The 16,821-nt window shown below is 37.1% G+C and overlaps 1 protein-coding gene across 1 annotated transcript in view; it reads left to right on the top strand.

Moving 5' to 3' along the window:
* Window positions 1–239: 239 nt before the first annotated feature.
* The window catches only part of CNTNAP4 (contactin associated protein family member 4), a 299,921-nt gene continuing 283,339 nt past the window's right edge, over window positions 240–16,821 (top strand). Inside the window, exon 1 of the mRNA XM_058279681.1 lies at window positions 240–918. Coding sequence (XP_058135664.1) covers window positions 834–918 — 85 coding nt within the window. The 5' untranslated portion in view covers window positions 240–833. The remainder of the gene's footprint in view (window positions 919–16,821) is intronic.

Genomic DNA, 16,821 nt, shown 5'->3' with positions numbered 1-16,821 from the left:
TTCTCATTTGTGCATTTGTACTCCTGACGCACTAAAATAAGAAATGCTAATTTACCAGACTCTTACCAGATGATTTTAAATATCTGCCAAGCAGGAATGTGTTTCCATGTTAGGAATTTCCAAAATAAAATGCTGGCATCATAGCTAAAGAGGACACAGTTTTATACAAACAGAGAAAAACAATGACAGCAAGTATTCTCCCAGAGGATAGTTTTAGCTCTAATTTATCAGGGCTGCTTAGTTATGTCTGTCTTATTCTCTGCTTTTGTGTGGAAACATAATGCAGTTTTACCTGCGTGTCCCCTCCCCCCGGGCCCGTCGAGTCAGGACTCAGCCCCCCGGTGGTGAAGAGCTCAGCCCAATACACGACCTCCAGAGGATCCCGAGGTTCCGCTGCTCCCTCCCTTCCCCCGCCGACGCTGCTAGGGGAGAAAAGGGTTAAGGATTACTGGAGAAGAGAGCAGAGGGGAGGGAGCCCCGAGGAGGCCCGGGAGCAGCAGGCCGCCCTCCAGGTCCTGCTTTCCTCAGGGGCGCGCGGGGGAGCTCCGAGCCGCGCGCTGGAGCGGGAGGGGGTGCGGTGGGGGGGCTGCTGCCCAGTGCTGGGGCCGCGGCTGCTCGGAGTGGGCGTGGCCTCGGCGGTGTGCATGCTTGTTAGAAAAGATGCTGGGTGCTTCTCACTGAAGGGGACTGTGCTCTGAGAGAGAGAGGGGGAGAGAGAGACAGACACAGAGAGGTGTTCAAGACCCAGACAGAGCTGGGAGAGGACCTGAAAACAGGACTGAGGCACAGCGAGGTGCACTCAGGATCTTTTGGGGGACCCAGTGAACGTTAACATGGGGTCTATCATCGGAGCTGTCCTCAAGATGCTACTTCTGTTAGCTACTCAAAATTGGAGCGGACTGGTAGCTGGGAATTCCTGTAAGTATACAGCAAATGATTTAAAACTTGCAGGGGGGCTCTCTGCAAAACTTTGCTTCTGTTGTTTTTATGACTATTATTTGCAGCTGGAATTGCTGCAAAGCATGCTGCTGTAAACGAAGCACCGCTTAAACATCCTGAAAATATGACTGGGTTTACCCTTGTCTTTTTTCTTGGTCAAAATATGCAAAATGTCATTTCTCTTTTTGTCACTGAGCAGATTCCTGTCCTCTTGTCTTGAAATATTCATTGAGAAAGCTCAAGTTTTAGCAAAACATTAAATTATCATCTTAACTGGGAAATAGCCCGAGAATGTCTTCATTTCTTCTTTTTTTAAAAAATGACTGAATTTTATTGGAATTATGTCTCACAGGGAAACAATTGGCAGGCTTTATATTATGCCGTATTAGCTTACATTTCTGAAGTTTGCGATTTGGCAGGCTAGTAGCTGGCTGTACCTTTAAAATGAAGACGCCACGCTAATAACTGAAATGTACTGCAGAATTCAAGAGCAGAACTGGTGGAGGCAAATCTCAATATTAAGAGCTGCTCCCTCACTGCTAAAGAATGAGACTGAGCACTTCTGAAACCAGGAACCTGATTCCTGCATTTTGCTTAAAGGAAGAACATTCAGGTGATTTGGCAAAAGTAGTGTTCTTCAGTGCCTGAATTTTTAACTTCATGAATTTGTCATTGAATGTTCTGGTCTGAGTTTAGTTGATTCAGGGAAGATTTATGAAAATCTTGTTTCTAACTTAAGTCTCATCCAAAATAATTTGACAGAACTCCTTTTCATCCACTTTTTATTAGAGATAGGAAAAAGTTTTAAAAGTTTTATTTGGATTAAAATCTCTAAAGGGGGGGATTTCCCCATCCTCCATGAAGGATAACCAAGTTCTGCAAATACAACTTTTGATCTCTGTCTCGGGTTTTAAAGGAAAAGCTCATTTGCATTTCAAGAAAGGGTTAGCAGGACTGTCAGAACATTTGTGTCACAACTGTATCGTATAACAACCAGGTGTGGATTTGGGGAACACAAATTAGCCAATATTGGGGCATTTTTGCTGTTGCACATGACTTGGCTGTACCAAAGGGCTCTGATGTAGGAAGAATATTAAAAATGAACTTACCTACACAAGTACAATGGCCATTCATACTGCATGGCTGCTGTGATTTGTTTCCATTCAGTATTCACTCACTTAATGTCAAAGTGCATCTATCACTCTGAAAGAAGAGAACTTTATTTCTGATGCTGCAGTAGACTTCAGATTCCATTTTGTGTGTATGAGAATCCCGTGAGTCAACAAAATGTCCCTATACTCACCTAGTTGAAATATTTGAATCATGTAATCATAGCATTTGATAAACATTGCAACAAACACATACCAACAATAACAAAATACACAAACACTAAGTTTTGTAGATAAGGTATAATAAAGTAATTCCTTCCCCTAAATACTGAAGTTCAACAAAAAAGGAAGGCACTAGAGGTCACTCTTACAATGTAAAGCATATCTCTTCAAGCATTCTTCCCTTAAGAAAAACAAAGCTTAAGTCTGGCCTGGACGCAGTTGTGTCTTTCCAGTGCACCGCCTGTAGTTGGGTTTACAAAATATCACTATGATTATTTGGGCTAATAGTTATTGATATTTTGTTTGTTTTCTTGATGTCTAATAAAATGTGTAAAGCTAGACATTAAATAGCTTTGTTTTGTAATTTATCTTCTTAGGAAAGGAAAGGTGGGCTGCTGGAACGTTCTGGTGAGAGGACACTATTCATGTCCATTTGGCTCTGGCTGGGTCTCTGGCTGAACCTATAATTTCTATCTTGGTCCTGCATTGTTTAAGCTTTTGTTTGTTCAGGAAGTAGTTTGATGCTCTTCTAAACATTCAGTAAACCTAAAGAATCTATATAATTTTAAATTATTAGGAACACTTAGATATTAAAAGTTGGAGTTCTTGGTACCATATGTTAGGAGTTGACTGCTCTTCAAGTGTTGAAAATGTGATTAAATGAGCTCATATCATCAAAGTGTGTTCATTTCTTCTTAGTATGATATTGACAGTCTGATTTGTAGCAGTAGATATAATAGAAAACATTTCATTTCCTGATTTTTTTTTCCCTCAATACTTGAAGAGTGTTTCTTTTTGGAAAGAAGCAAGATCTCAAAGTTTAATATATATCTTGTTACCAGGTCATGGTAGGGAGTGCTTCATATGTTTTATCTTTTTAAGAAGAACATTTGCAAGCAAATGAGTGCATGGAAAAGAAGCCATCAGCATAAACATTTTAAAGTGCTATAATAAGTCCAGTAATTCTTCTGGACACGGCTTATTTATATTAAGAAACAATGAATCAGTCTTGAATACCAATATTAAATCAGGGAGAACTGAATATAAATAAAGAAAATTAAAGGTCTGTCAGGTGGACACCAAGACCTTCTCCCTTTATTTATAGCTGATTCACCAGCAGCAAATCTGTCATCTACTGAGTCAGCCCACGGCTGCCAGGTGAAAGCTTTCAGGGGACAGGGCTCTCTGCAAACCCGGAACAGCTCAGGGATTAAGTGCACTTTAATTTGATTGCCAGTTAATCTAATTAACCAAGAGAGAAAATGTACATTAGAAGGATTCTGTGCAAATATATATATAAGCACACACATATGCACATGTGTGTATATATGTATATCCGTGTACACAAATATGTCTAAAGTACTACACCCACGTGTTTGCTCATTTTTGGTGATCCTGCTCACTCCTCACCTATCTGAAGATAAAATACATTGAATGGGCCATATTCTTCACCCGCCAGTGTCCTGACATTTCAGAAGTGATGAAATCAGACCCAGGTGTTTCCTCTCCATTCTGGTGAAGAAGTTGCTGTGATAGCTAAGCACATCGTTGATGAAAGTTGAGAGACAGATCCTTGTATTACAGAAGGTCTTGCTTTTTGAGAAGCTGCACAGGCTGTTGGTTTCCTCACTTGCTACTAAGAGACAGGCAGTAACAAGGGAGAATTCTCTTTATTTATTAATTTAAAAAAGAATTAAGTTGTAAGGTTTATAGGAAAAAGCATGCAGAAAGTAGAGAGAATCCATATACCCCCAGCCTCACCCATAGTTTTTCTTATTATTAATACTTTGCATTCAAGTGATACCTTTGTTACAATTAATGAAATGATATTATTATAATTATACTGTTAACTATAGCCCATAGTTTACATTAGGGTTCTCTTTGTGTTGTACAGTCCTCTGGTGTTTTTTGTTTGTTTTTATTCTGCTAACATATATACAGCTTAAAATGTCCCGCTTTAACCACTTTCAAATATTCAATTTGATGCTAGTAATCACATTCACAAGGTTGTGCTACCATCACCACTACTCATTACTAAAACTTTTCCATCCACCCAAACAGAAATTGTACCAAGTAAGCCTTAACTCGCCATTCTGCCCCCCTACCCCAGCCCCTAGTAACCTGTACTACAGTTCCTGACTTTATTTTTTGATCACTTTTGTAAATCCACAGCTTCTTTCTGTACATTAACACGTTAAGACATTGTTGGGGGAGGGGTTGCCTCTCTACAAAAGAAGGAACAGGTCTAAGTAGTAAGGCAGGTCAAAGTTTTGGTTTGATGTCTACTCTTACAGATCATGCAGTGGAGGTCCTCTGACCTAAGATATACTAGACCTTACACTAATAATTAATTATCACCAAATAGTTTATGAATGACTTGTTTATAACTTCTGGCTATACTCTCTTCTCTCTAATTGTAATAAAGGATATATCTGATATCTACCCTTAAATTAGCACTAAGGAATTTATTGAAATCAGCAGTAGATGAAGGTGATTTCCTGATGGAGATGACTGCACTCACGCACACTGGTATTAAATCTGAATGCAACTGGGCTGATTCTCAAATTGCCAGATCTCAGTCTTGCAATCCTTTTAGAAGCCTCATTTACCTCCTCTTTTTCCCCAACATTTCCTTTACATAGCAAAAAAATAACTAGAATACAAGAGTAGGGTACTGATTAAACATAACGATGTGGTATGATGCATAAAAGGCTGACCTTTGGGTATAAAGATGGAAAGAGGAGCTTACAATTGGATTCACCTTTTGAGTGATGCTGATGTGTTTGTATCCATTTGGTGCATTTTCCCCATGCCCTACTGTATCCCAAATCATATCTAAGAATGGAAACCCCCAGCTCTGGGGATAATGTGACTCATAGGCCATCAAAAGGATCAAAAACATGACCATCACATGAGCCCTGGTGTTTCCTCTAAGTAATAAACATAATTAGTATCTTCTAAAGGTAATTTCTTAATTTGTAAACCATTTTTTTCATTGAGACCAATCTGTATACCAAGATTGCATTACTCTACCTCTTTGACCAAAACAGATTTATAAAATTATATAACATAAATTGCCATATAATGTCCTTTTTAGCTTATGGGTCAGCAAACTAATGACTCATGAGCTAAATCCAGCCTGCCCCCTGTTTTTGTATGGCCCATGGGCTAAGAATGGTTTTTGTACTTTTAAGTGGTTGAAAAATCAAAATAAATATTTTCTTAACATGTGAGACTTATGCAAAATTAAATTTCATTGTCATCCATTCTTCTCATTAGTAAACGTGTATGAGAAAAATTTTTACTTTATTATTATCACATTTTCAATTTCATCAATAAAATTTTTGTGGAAATTGTTTTTGTCTTATTATATAATTTCTTACATAATATTCTTGATATTTACTGAATATTTACTATCTGGCCATTTACCAAAAAATGTTTTTGAGTCCTGATTTAAATAATATACAATGTAAGATAATGGTGAGAAACTGATGGTGTATACATTATGCTGTTGTGATAAAATATAGTGAATAAAATATAGGGAGTGTTTTTGCACATAAACATATGTTTGTAGAGTTGGGGTACTGAAGGTAATCTATTGCTAGGAACCATAAAAAAGAAACTTCCAAGTTACTATCTTTGTCATATGTTTCTTCTAAAAGACTACTATTCAGAACTCTTACTTCAGTGGGCATGGCTTATTTGTAAGTATTTGCAAAGTTTCAGCAATTTTGTTTGCTAAAGGGGCACACTCAATCCCAACTAAACCTATTAGTATAAGAAGTTAAAATATATATATATATATAACTAATTGCATCTTAGATAATTTGGATGAAAGTTCTGCAGATATTTCATACTTACATGAATGTATAGTATTCTACTCCATCCCAGTCAGAAACCTGCATTTGGATTTGGTAATTATGTCAGGAAAATTCTCTTATTAGAAAACTATTCTTGACCCAGTGATTTTTAAAGCAACAGCTTCTCCCAAATTCTGAAATCAGCAAACTCCTAAAATGAATTAAAAAATGATTTTAGTTTATGTTTTACCCACTGAGAATTAGTAATTAGGCAAATTGCATTTCACAGATTCATGACAGTACAATTAATATTTATGCAAATGTCTTGCCCATTTGGAATTGTATTTACTTTTAATTTCTAAGAATTAAGCATTGGCCTCATTTTATCTACATTATGATGTTTACTACAAGTTATTTTTAAAGTTTGAGTTAAATATGATGGGCCATAATTTAAAAATCATTTTCATTAAGATTTCATGGTAGCAAGTTTTTCAAAATAAGTGGCCATATTTTAAAATAATTGTCATAATCTTGTTTTTAATGGTTTTGGTTCTATTGATGATTTCTAGTTACTAAGACTAATTTCTAAATAAAAGACAATCTAAGGCAGACTCCTAGTGCTTACTGAAATGGCACTTCTTCTGGGTATCTGAACAAGAACCGCGACAAGGTTTATGATTAGCTGCCATGAGTATATGATTAGCGATAGTGACATTGGCTTTGAAATTTTTTACTGTTGAGACTAGTCTTGCTTCACAAATACCACCTTCTAAATTCAATACTATATTTGGGATTTGAATCTCTTTTATATCAGATTAATCAGATTGGGGCCATAATATTATCAACAAATGAATCATAGGAACTTTTAGGTGGCCAATTGATAATTTCTCTAAGAATTCCCTCACAATCTTCTTTTACATCTTTTCATTTCCTCCTCAGTGATTGAAAGTTAACAGAATGGCCCATTTTCTGAGAACAGTAGGAAGAATAACAAAAACTTAGCCAACATTGTTACAAAAATTCTAGTTAGGCATTTTCAGATTGATGGATATGAATATTTCTAGTGAAATATTAAATAATGCAGACTTTGATCTGTTTTTTCAATGGCCTGTTGTTTAAATTATTGTTTGGCTTTAAAGAGATGTTCCTTTTTGTTGATTCAGGATTGTTGGTGTCAAAATTTGTTTAGTATTTATCTAGAACCATAGCTATTTTTCAGTAGGGAAGGGTGGACTCATCAACAAATATATGCTTAAAATAGGAAATATTTCATAAAGAAATCACATTCCTGCAGTGAAATGAGCCATGGCATGGCATGGCATGGTAGTGAGGGGGAGGTATGAGTGCTCAAAGACTATGGGGCTGATTGTTTGATGGGTATTTCAGTTTGGAACTTTTAGAAGTTCTCTCTAATGAACAGATCTTCAAAAACATGTCCTGAGTGGGAGGATCAAATGCTAAGATCACTTTGATTTTGGTCATTTAAAAAAAACTCAGAAAAATAAATAAATTCCTCAAATCCAAGGCAGACAGAAATTACGGTACTTTAGACTGAGTGGCTATCATTGCAAGTCCTTCTTAAAGGAAGAATTAACTCATCAAAAAGTCTCAAGAAAAAATAAACTTAAATAGAATAATTTACCATTAAGATCAACATTGTAAATTGAAGACTCTGAGGTTTAAAAATTATTGAGAAATTCAGATAGGTCCTTGTAACTCTAAATTAAAATAAATTGCTTTTCTAAATAACCAAGGTGTCATGGATCATTGGATTATTTTCTCAATTATTTGGGGAAGACACTTTGATATCTGGAAATTCGATATTCCAATTTTCAATGAGTTCTGCGGCTGCCATCATCTGGATGTTTGCTTCAATTAGATATGTATGTTTGAGTTGTTATGTATGCTTCCCTTCCTTTAATCTATGAGTTTAGCCCCACCAAAATGCTGTTTGCTCAGGGGTCCTGGTTGGTCTGTGTTGGTAGAGCCCAAAGTTGATATGCTGCTGCAAAAATGAAGATGCTTTTGTTTCCCAATTAATTCTTGGAGAATGAAATTTATGCCAAAATAGCTCTTCCCTGACATTTCATATTCATAGTTCCTGAAACCGCAGTATTTATTGTGTAATGGTAAAGAATGAAAGTGCTATGACCATTACCAATTATTGTTACTGCTTCAGTTTGCCTATGGAAAACTGGTATTCTGCAGATGAAGAGTATGTGCTTGTTTTGGTAATATTTTTTTCTCCCAATGAATTTTTGTCATGGTTCATGAAAAGATGGTACTCTGGTAATAAAACTGGGGACACAGCATAACAGGAGGTAAAAATGGGCCTGTTTATGTTACAGTTAATGAGTCATTCCAGTGTAATAATTGCAAAAGTGAGTGAAGCCTGAAAACATTTGACGTTTTAAGTAGTTTGAAATTAGTAACTATAAAATTTTTTAATGCCGTATGAATTTAATACAGCAGTGATGAAATCTACCTCTATGTTTTTTAAATCACAAAGGAAAAAGAAAAAAAATGTTATTATACATATCAGGTGGCCTACACTTTTAATTACTTTTTTTATTAAGTACCTCTCATTACTTGGCAGTGCTCTAGAATAAGATTTTACTTCTTTCTAAGTCATAAAGGACATATTTGTCTCTGTAACCATTTTTTTCCACTGGCAATTACGGAACTTATAAAGGGGGTCATAGGTTGACATTAGTTTAGAAACAGCATGTGAAAATATAAATTTATCTGCCTTCCTAAATTACATTTATTATATAGTTTTTAGATGAATCATAACTTATAATTCCATTACTTGACTTACTTCATAGTTACAACTCACAGAGAGTTTTTTTTACTTTTCTTTTTTTTAATGCTCTCTGAATAAGAGCACTTAAACTATCAGTCCCAAGCCTTGGAATTGGTAATTCTCTGGATAACTTTGGACAGATATTTGAACTCTCAGCTGAGATTCCCCACATTTTCCTGTCAGTATAAACCAACTGCCTTTACTTTTCCAGACTCAAGAGAGGAATTTCTAGAAAATTTGAGCAAGGCCATTTTCCTCCTGGGTTAATAGCTTTGAGGTTTAAAAATATGAGTACATATATACTCACATCTTCAAGACTTGCCTTCGGTTTTGGAAGATGGTAATGCGTACTTGTCTTTGAAAATCTGTTGATTAGCAGATAACTAAGTAGAAGGAAGAGAATAAATTTAAAATGATCTTTGTGGGAATGATTTGATGAGATGAGCAGAAAAGTTGCCCTCGTGCACGCGTGTGTGTGTGCACACCTGTGCAAGTCAGAGGATATTGTGGGTAGAAGTTATAGGCCAACTTGGTAGGGGAACTAGGAGAACATTGCCCTAGGTGGCACATGTTGAATTAAGTAGTATTGGAGTATAGAATACAGTTATTTCTTATTTACTACCCACACCAGAATATTCTCCGGTGTCAATTTATAGCAATATATGGCTTTAAAAAGTAACAAGAGGTCTTACTGGATCTAGTTTAAGCTTATCCCAGAGGGACAATATTGCCTTTGTGTGGTCTCAAAGTACCTTATTTTTAGGATATGACATGAAGACTTCAGGTTCCCCAATATTTAACTTAATTTCTTGTCAGAATGTGAGAATTTGTGAGAATGAAGGCAAAAAGTTGCTGAAGAGATTTTGGCTTAAAAGCCTCTAGATAAATTGAAGTATAAGTTAACTCTAGATGACAATGTAGTAAAGTGACACTGGTACCAAGAGAAAGATATTATAAACAAAGCTTAACATTTTTCATATCATTCCCTTTTATCTCTCAAATTTGGCTGATTTTAAACAAAAAAAAAACTATCTTCAGGCAGGAAGTTGCATGACTGTTTAGTGATCCTCATAATTAAGGATTTATAATACATATTTACATTTGCCATCTTTTAGATGTTTAGGACTTAATTAAAAGAACATAGCTAGTATAAAAGCAATTCTGTTTAAAGTGGTGGTGAGGGAATTCTGTGCAAGGTTATAAAACTGCTCAATTAGGTTCTTTTGTTCCACTGTGTATATGATTTTTGTGCTTATTTCAACTCTTATACTTTAGCATGGAAATGTATTACTATCCAGTTAAGAAAACTCCATGAGTCTGTCAAATGTTGTAACACAACTTCTTCGGTATCATAAGATATGTAACCTTTGCTAAAACTAAAAAAACACAAGATCGATACTTTGCAAAAAGACCTAAGATACTTTTAAGAAAATAAAGATTGAAAATAATATTTGGTTTCTTAAAACTCATGGCAACCTGCAGGACCTCATCACAAGTCAGAACATGATAAAATAAAACATTTCATACTCAGATCTCTGCTAGAGGAATGGGAAAATTGGGCTACTAAAAATGTTTTATAGATTTTTAGTTGCTAAGAATAAAATCATGGTCACAATAATTTGCTATCCTTAATATGTAAAATGAGCCAATTACATTTTTTCCTAGTTCTCCTTGTAAATGACCACATTCATGTGCTGGAAATCGCCCGATGTGCTTGCCTGTGGAATGGTTTCTTTCTCTCTCTCTCTCTCTCTCTCTCTCTCTCTCTATATATATATATATATATATATATATATATATATATATATATATAATTGCAACATGAGATAGATTAGCATGAAAAGAATGTATGTGGTATCATTAATCACTGGAGCATTTTCTAAAGAAGATGCCAAGAAGTTCTCTTTTCTTCTGAGTTAGCAAACTAGAGCCTCCCGGGATCATTTTCCTCTTTCATTTTCCTGGATGTGAGGATGATCTGGCTGTGACATCTGCCACCTTAGTGATTGCCAGGGTTGATTTGGCCGATATAGCTGGCGAGGCAGCTGTCTCCTTCCTCTTTCCTGCTTCCTCTGACTCCCACCTCCTCTGAAATATAGCATGCAATATTTTAAAAATGTTAATGTAGTTTTAGATAAGCTTGCCATAGTGCATTGAATATTTAATTATAAGGTATTTATTTTTATTTTTTATAAAGCAAATCTTGTCTTTCAGTTATATTTCATTTTTAAGTGTTTTAACACTAAGTTCAGGCTTACTAACATAGCAAACAAATATTTTCATATTCTGTATTTGTTGATTTTTCCACTGTACCCACCTTTACTGCTTTCCCTCCCTGCCTCCCTTTCTACCAGGCTCCCCCCCCTTCCACCTCCTTTACAGTATCCTTTGCCTCCATCACCTGGGCTTTGCAGCTGCTGTTCCCTTTGCTTGCACTACCCTTAATCAGTCCTAAAGCCACCTGGAACACTTAGAGTTAGCCCCATCTTCATCCTCTAGGGAGTTTCAGCTGATCAAACCGCCTCATTTTTCATCGTTCTCTTAGCAGAAATTACATAGAAACATGAGTTATCCTAGGCCTGCCCTGATCATGAAGTGTCATAATTGAGTTAGATATATATATGTCTCCTTTATAAGACTGTGAAATTTTTGAAAGCCACAGGGATTATTTCTGTATCATTTCTGTATCAGTAACCCCTGCGCAGTGCCTGATATAAAGAGGATGGTCAGTAAATGTGGAAAGACTACTTTGCTGGATGGTGTAGTATCATGAAAACTTGTCTGGTCTTTGTCTCCAGTCCCTGGGAACTCTACATCCTTGAAATTTCCATAGTAGGAGTATCTTTGGTAAATCATGGTAGGCCTAGGACCGCATTTACTAGTTCATTTGCTAATGGCAGGGTAGGGCCAGCCATACCAGAAAGACCAAGCAGGTAAAGATTAGGGGTGTTGGCGATTTGAGTCTGAAACTCGGGGAGGGGAAAGGTCTGCAGAGTAAATTCAACCACAGGGACACTGATTCTATCAATCATAATACATAATGAGAGCACAGATAACCTCGGAGAACTCAAAGCCCCAGGGAGATTCCCTGATTGAGAGGGCACGTCTCTGTGCTGGGAGGGTGATGTGTTCTGATGGTGGGAGGACACAGAAGCTTACATTTGAGACCCTCCCAATCCACATGTCCTCTCTTTTAGCTTCTTCTTATTTGTAGGTTTTTACTACAATCAAGCTGTAATCATAGGTATAGCACTTTCAATGAGTTCTGTGAGTCATTCTAGCACATTATCGAACCCGAGGGAGTGATGGGAAATCCCCAAATTTGTAGCCAGTTAATTTTGTATTATTTCTATACATCAGACAATTGTTATTTCTCCCTGTCTCTCTTCTCCTCCTCCCCCTCACCTTTTTTATTTATAGCAACTATGACTTGATAAGCAACTCTGTCAAATAATTTTTGGAATGAGGACTCTATGTAGGTGGGAAAACAAAAAATATATTGCGAGTAAGTAGGAAAGTTGGAATAGCACCTTTACTCTTCTCGGCCCTATTTGTGTCTCTTCATCTTCGTAACATCATCTAAGTCATCTCTTTACATTTTCCCATCCGAAGAAGACAGAAGGCAGAAGCAAAATAAAATTACAGCTGTCTATTTTTTTTCTTTTCATCACTAATTTCATCTGAAGAATAAATCTGTATCTTTCTTGCTTTTTTTGCCTAGAGAAATAAGCAAACGTTTCTTTTCATTGCCTTCAGCAATTTTTACAAACATCAATTAATTCTGAATTTTACCTTCCTTGTTTAATTGCTCACACATTCTTTATTAGTTTCCTGTAAAACTCCCATGTCTTTTTAGATTCCTCTCATTTTTCTTCCTTCTAATTCTAAACATTTGTGATTTTTATTGTGAGAATTTTATAGTTCACAGCTTAGAAGATGTGGCAATATATGTTATCATAGATAAGGACAAACATTCCTTTTGCACTGGGCTTTGTGGCAATAAAAGAAAAAACTCTTCAGGGAATTTAGGGTTTCACAGCTTTTTTGAGCGATTCATGAATTGAGCAGCATCCCATTCAGAAAATAGAAGGGAACTCTGTGACCAGAGGAAGCTCATAGAGGGCAAACACAGAAGCGAGTGAGGCAAATGTTCTGATTGGCTGACATTAAGTTTCCATTTTAGGAAGGGGGGTGGTCTTACAGAGTGGGGTGCAGATATATATTGATTAATATGGTATGCTTGTCCAATATGAAACTAGTTTTATCACCAGGCATATGCCCCATTTTCTCTGAAAACCCCTGCAAGTCAATTGTTTTTGTCTTCTGGGAAATCCTTTTTTGGACAGTGGTCTCCTGCTGACAATGCCCAGTGTAGGTGGCCATTTTATTTTACTTAACCTGGGACACTGAGGTAGCAGAGTATAACTCTTTTCATTTCATTCTCACACAAGATAGTGAGGCAGGTATTATTCTCACTATTTTACAAGTCAGGAAACTAGAATTCAGAGGATGTCTCCAAAGCTACAGACCAAAGTCCAGTAATGCCAAATCTAATGCTTTTTGAAATGATATATGTCTATTTTCCAAGAACCTTTGAAATTATCTACCTTGCATACCAGAATATACAATTGTCTTTGTCAGGGTTCCTTTCCTGGAGTGATAAATTCCAAGATAGTATTCCTGCTTTCATCCAGTGATTCGTCCCTTGCCTTTTTACAACACACTTTTCCTTACTGGTCCAAGTGAAGTATTAGGCAGTCACTAAACTGTGGAGAGCATTGTAAAAATTCTGCTATGAAGGTACACTATCCTCTCTTTCCTTATTCCTTGGTATGCAGAGACAAACCTATTCTCTCTAAATTCCTTCTTTGAGTTGACAGTTACAGGAACAGGGTATAATGGGCTCAAACAGCTCAGATTACTAAGACAATCTGTGGCAGTTTGATATGGTTATGAATTCCAAAAATAGATATAGGATTATCATTGTAATCTGGTCTGTACCTGGGTGTGATTAAGTTATGATTAGGGTTTTGATTGAGCCATATCATTAGGGCATTGAGTCCCCACCCACCAAGGGTGGGTCCCCACCCACAAAGCACCCCTTTGGCTGAGTAATACACAATCCAACTCCCTTCTACATGATTGCAAACCTGCCACCAAGGCATTGCACCATCTTTATTTCTTTCTCCTAGAAATCCCTCTGTTGGTTTGGGCGCTTTTTCGCTTGCATGTCTTTCCTTGTTGGTGCTTTTCCCTGTGGTGATTTGCCTGAATAAAGTGCCTGTATTATGCTGTTTGAGAAAAATTTTGAAAGTTCAGAGTTTTACTGATTGAAATTTAGCACACGAGTGAGGACCTCCTTCTATGGAATCCCACCTCAGTGGTATTGCTGGGATGACGCCACACCCAACATGCACATCCTTTAGCTCCACCACCTGGTTGGCCTTAGGGCAGTACCTCTGCCCAATCCCTTCTGTTTCTCTTTCATTAATCTGTATCTGGTGCTCTCTAGTCTGTCTCTACCAGAGGGTTTATGATATCCATTAGAGATGTGCATCTTAGTGGGGGAAAAGTGTCTTCCCTCATTTTACAATAGTTTTACATCTTTGAAGCAAGTCATTTTCTGCTCGTGCATCACTCTAAATTTTCCTTCCAGTAAGTCTGAGATAGAAGATGTGTAATTTACTGCCCTTTATTAAAATTACCTCTTTATTTATCACCTCCAATCCCATAGTTGTTATCACAAATACTTTATTAATCTCCAAATTACTTTTTCCTTTATGTTGCTGAGCTCCAGTTGTGTTATGATTTGTTCTGTGTGTTCTTCATGTCCTCTTCTCAAAAGCTGATTTTGCAGAGTGTTTTCTCAGGCACTTTGCTGCTTCAAAATCTGTAAATCTCAGAGCACACAATTTCTTTTTTTTCTTACTGTGATACATATGCATAGCCACAAATAAACAAAAACCCATCATTTGAATAACTTTTTAAAAGTCAATTTAAAATTTGTCCAATTATAAATTTGTGAAATACCCTCCAAGTCTTGGGAATGGAGCCAGATGTTTGCCATACTTTATTTCACTCACTCTTATCACAGCATCTGTTCATGCCCAATCTTTTCTCATATGCATTTTTTTTTCATCCTCTCTGGTGCATTTTTCTTGTGGCTAAATAGTCTTTTGTATTTATCATTTTTAATGGTTGCATAGTAACCTATCAGGTGGGCTTGCTCTCCTTTAAACATTCCTCTATTTTGAACAATTTAGTGGTAATTGATTTATTTTTGAACTTACTTAGTTCACCAATATTTGCTTCTTGGATCCTAATATTGCTACTTTATGATTGTAATTTTCAAAGATGACAGTATCTTAAGCCATTTTCAAATGGCAGTGTCAGGATCTGTTCAGTTTCTTTGTCTCACTTTTCCTTGCAAAAATCCAGATTTCTTTTAGAAGGAGAAATTGAAGCAACAGCTCTTTTCTTATACTCTTCCCTTTCCTGCTCAAGAATTTATAACACTTAAAGGTGGCTCTGTGTCTTTTCTAGCAGTATCATTTGTTCAAACATGAATCAGCAGTGGTGGGTAGAGATTGCCAAGTTTGACAGATCTCAGAAGCACATCTGTCACCCTCCAGGAAACCAGCTCACTCATCAATTGGTATTGTCAGTTATATACACAGTCATCTCCACTGCCCTCAAATCACCAATCATCCCTACACGTGTCCTTCTCAGAAGCTCTATGCCTGTGGCCTGAGGTAGGCTGCTGCAAAGGCAGGTTTTCTGTTGTAACCATGAGCCAAATATCTTCTCCAAAAGGCCTGAAGCCCCATTTATAGGATTTACCTCTTAACTGCTATATCACTCTTCCCTTGATACTGCCTTTGATTTCCTTCTGGCATCTTTGACTTTTCTATCTTCCTTTGAAAAAAAAAAGATAATTGCTTCCATCTTTTTGAGAAAAATGTCAACATCTCAATAGAACAGGTTAACATTACTTAGCGCTTTTAGTCCTTCCTTAATCAGGGAATGGAGCCTCTATTTAATCAACATCAAAAGAAAAACAAAAACAAAATTTCAAATTCACAATTTTGAATGAGAAATCTGTTTCCATTGCCTAACCAGCACCAATGCCATTCAAGCCGCTCTAGAGAACAGATATGATTTTGTGAAATATCTACCATATCCTTAAATGGTGTTCCTCATTAATCCCAACCCCTTTCTTATAAAGAAAAATATCAGAGACAGTTTGGACACTTTGTGCCTCATTTTTTCTTTGACTCCTGTGCATGTGGCCCAGCAGCGTTATGGTTAGGCCTGGGGCTCTTGATAATTCCTCCTTATCACTTACCAAGCAATATGCTATACCTTTAAATATTTGCTCTATCAAGGGAAACGGACTTTGGCCCAGTGGTTAGGGCGTCCGTCTACCACATGGGAGGTCCGCGGTTCAAACCCCGGGCCTCCTTGACCCGTGTGGAGCTGGCCCATGCGCAGTGCTGATGCGCGCAAGGAGTGCCGTGCCACGCAAGGGTGTCCCCCGCGTAGGGGAGCCCCACGCGCAAGGAGTGCGCCCGTGAGGAAAGCCGCCCAGCGTGAAAAGAAAGAGCAGCCTGCCCAGGAATGGCGCCACGCACACTTCCCGTGCCGCTGATGACAACAGAAGTGGACAAAGAAACAAGACGCAGCAAATGGACACCAAGAACAGACAACCGGGGGGGGGGGGGAAATTAAATAAATAAATAAATCTTTAAAAAAAAATATTTGCTCTATCCAACAAAGCAATGAAATTACCATTTGAATAATTTTTTCTTTGATATAGCAATATTGAGGAGCAGTTTCCTAGTTTTCTCCCTACCTCCCTGATTACACAAGTGAAACAAAAAATTAAGGGCAAGTTATTTCATAGGCCATTGACTCCTTGGTTCTAGAATGAATTTCTTAATTTAATTTC

Source organism: Dasypus novemcinctus, chromosome 18, assembly GCF_030445035.2.
Source record: "Dasypus novemcinctus isolate mDasNov1 chromosome 18, mDasNov1.1.hap2, whole genome shotgun sequence".
NCBI lineage: Eukaryota > Metazoa > Chordata > Mammalia > Cingulata > Dasypodidae > Dasypus > Dasypus novemcinctus.
Note: the sequence above shows the minus strand (reverse complement) of the source record. Positions and strands in the feature narration are given on the sequence as shown.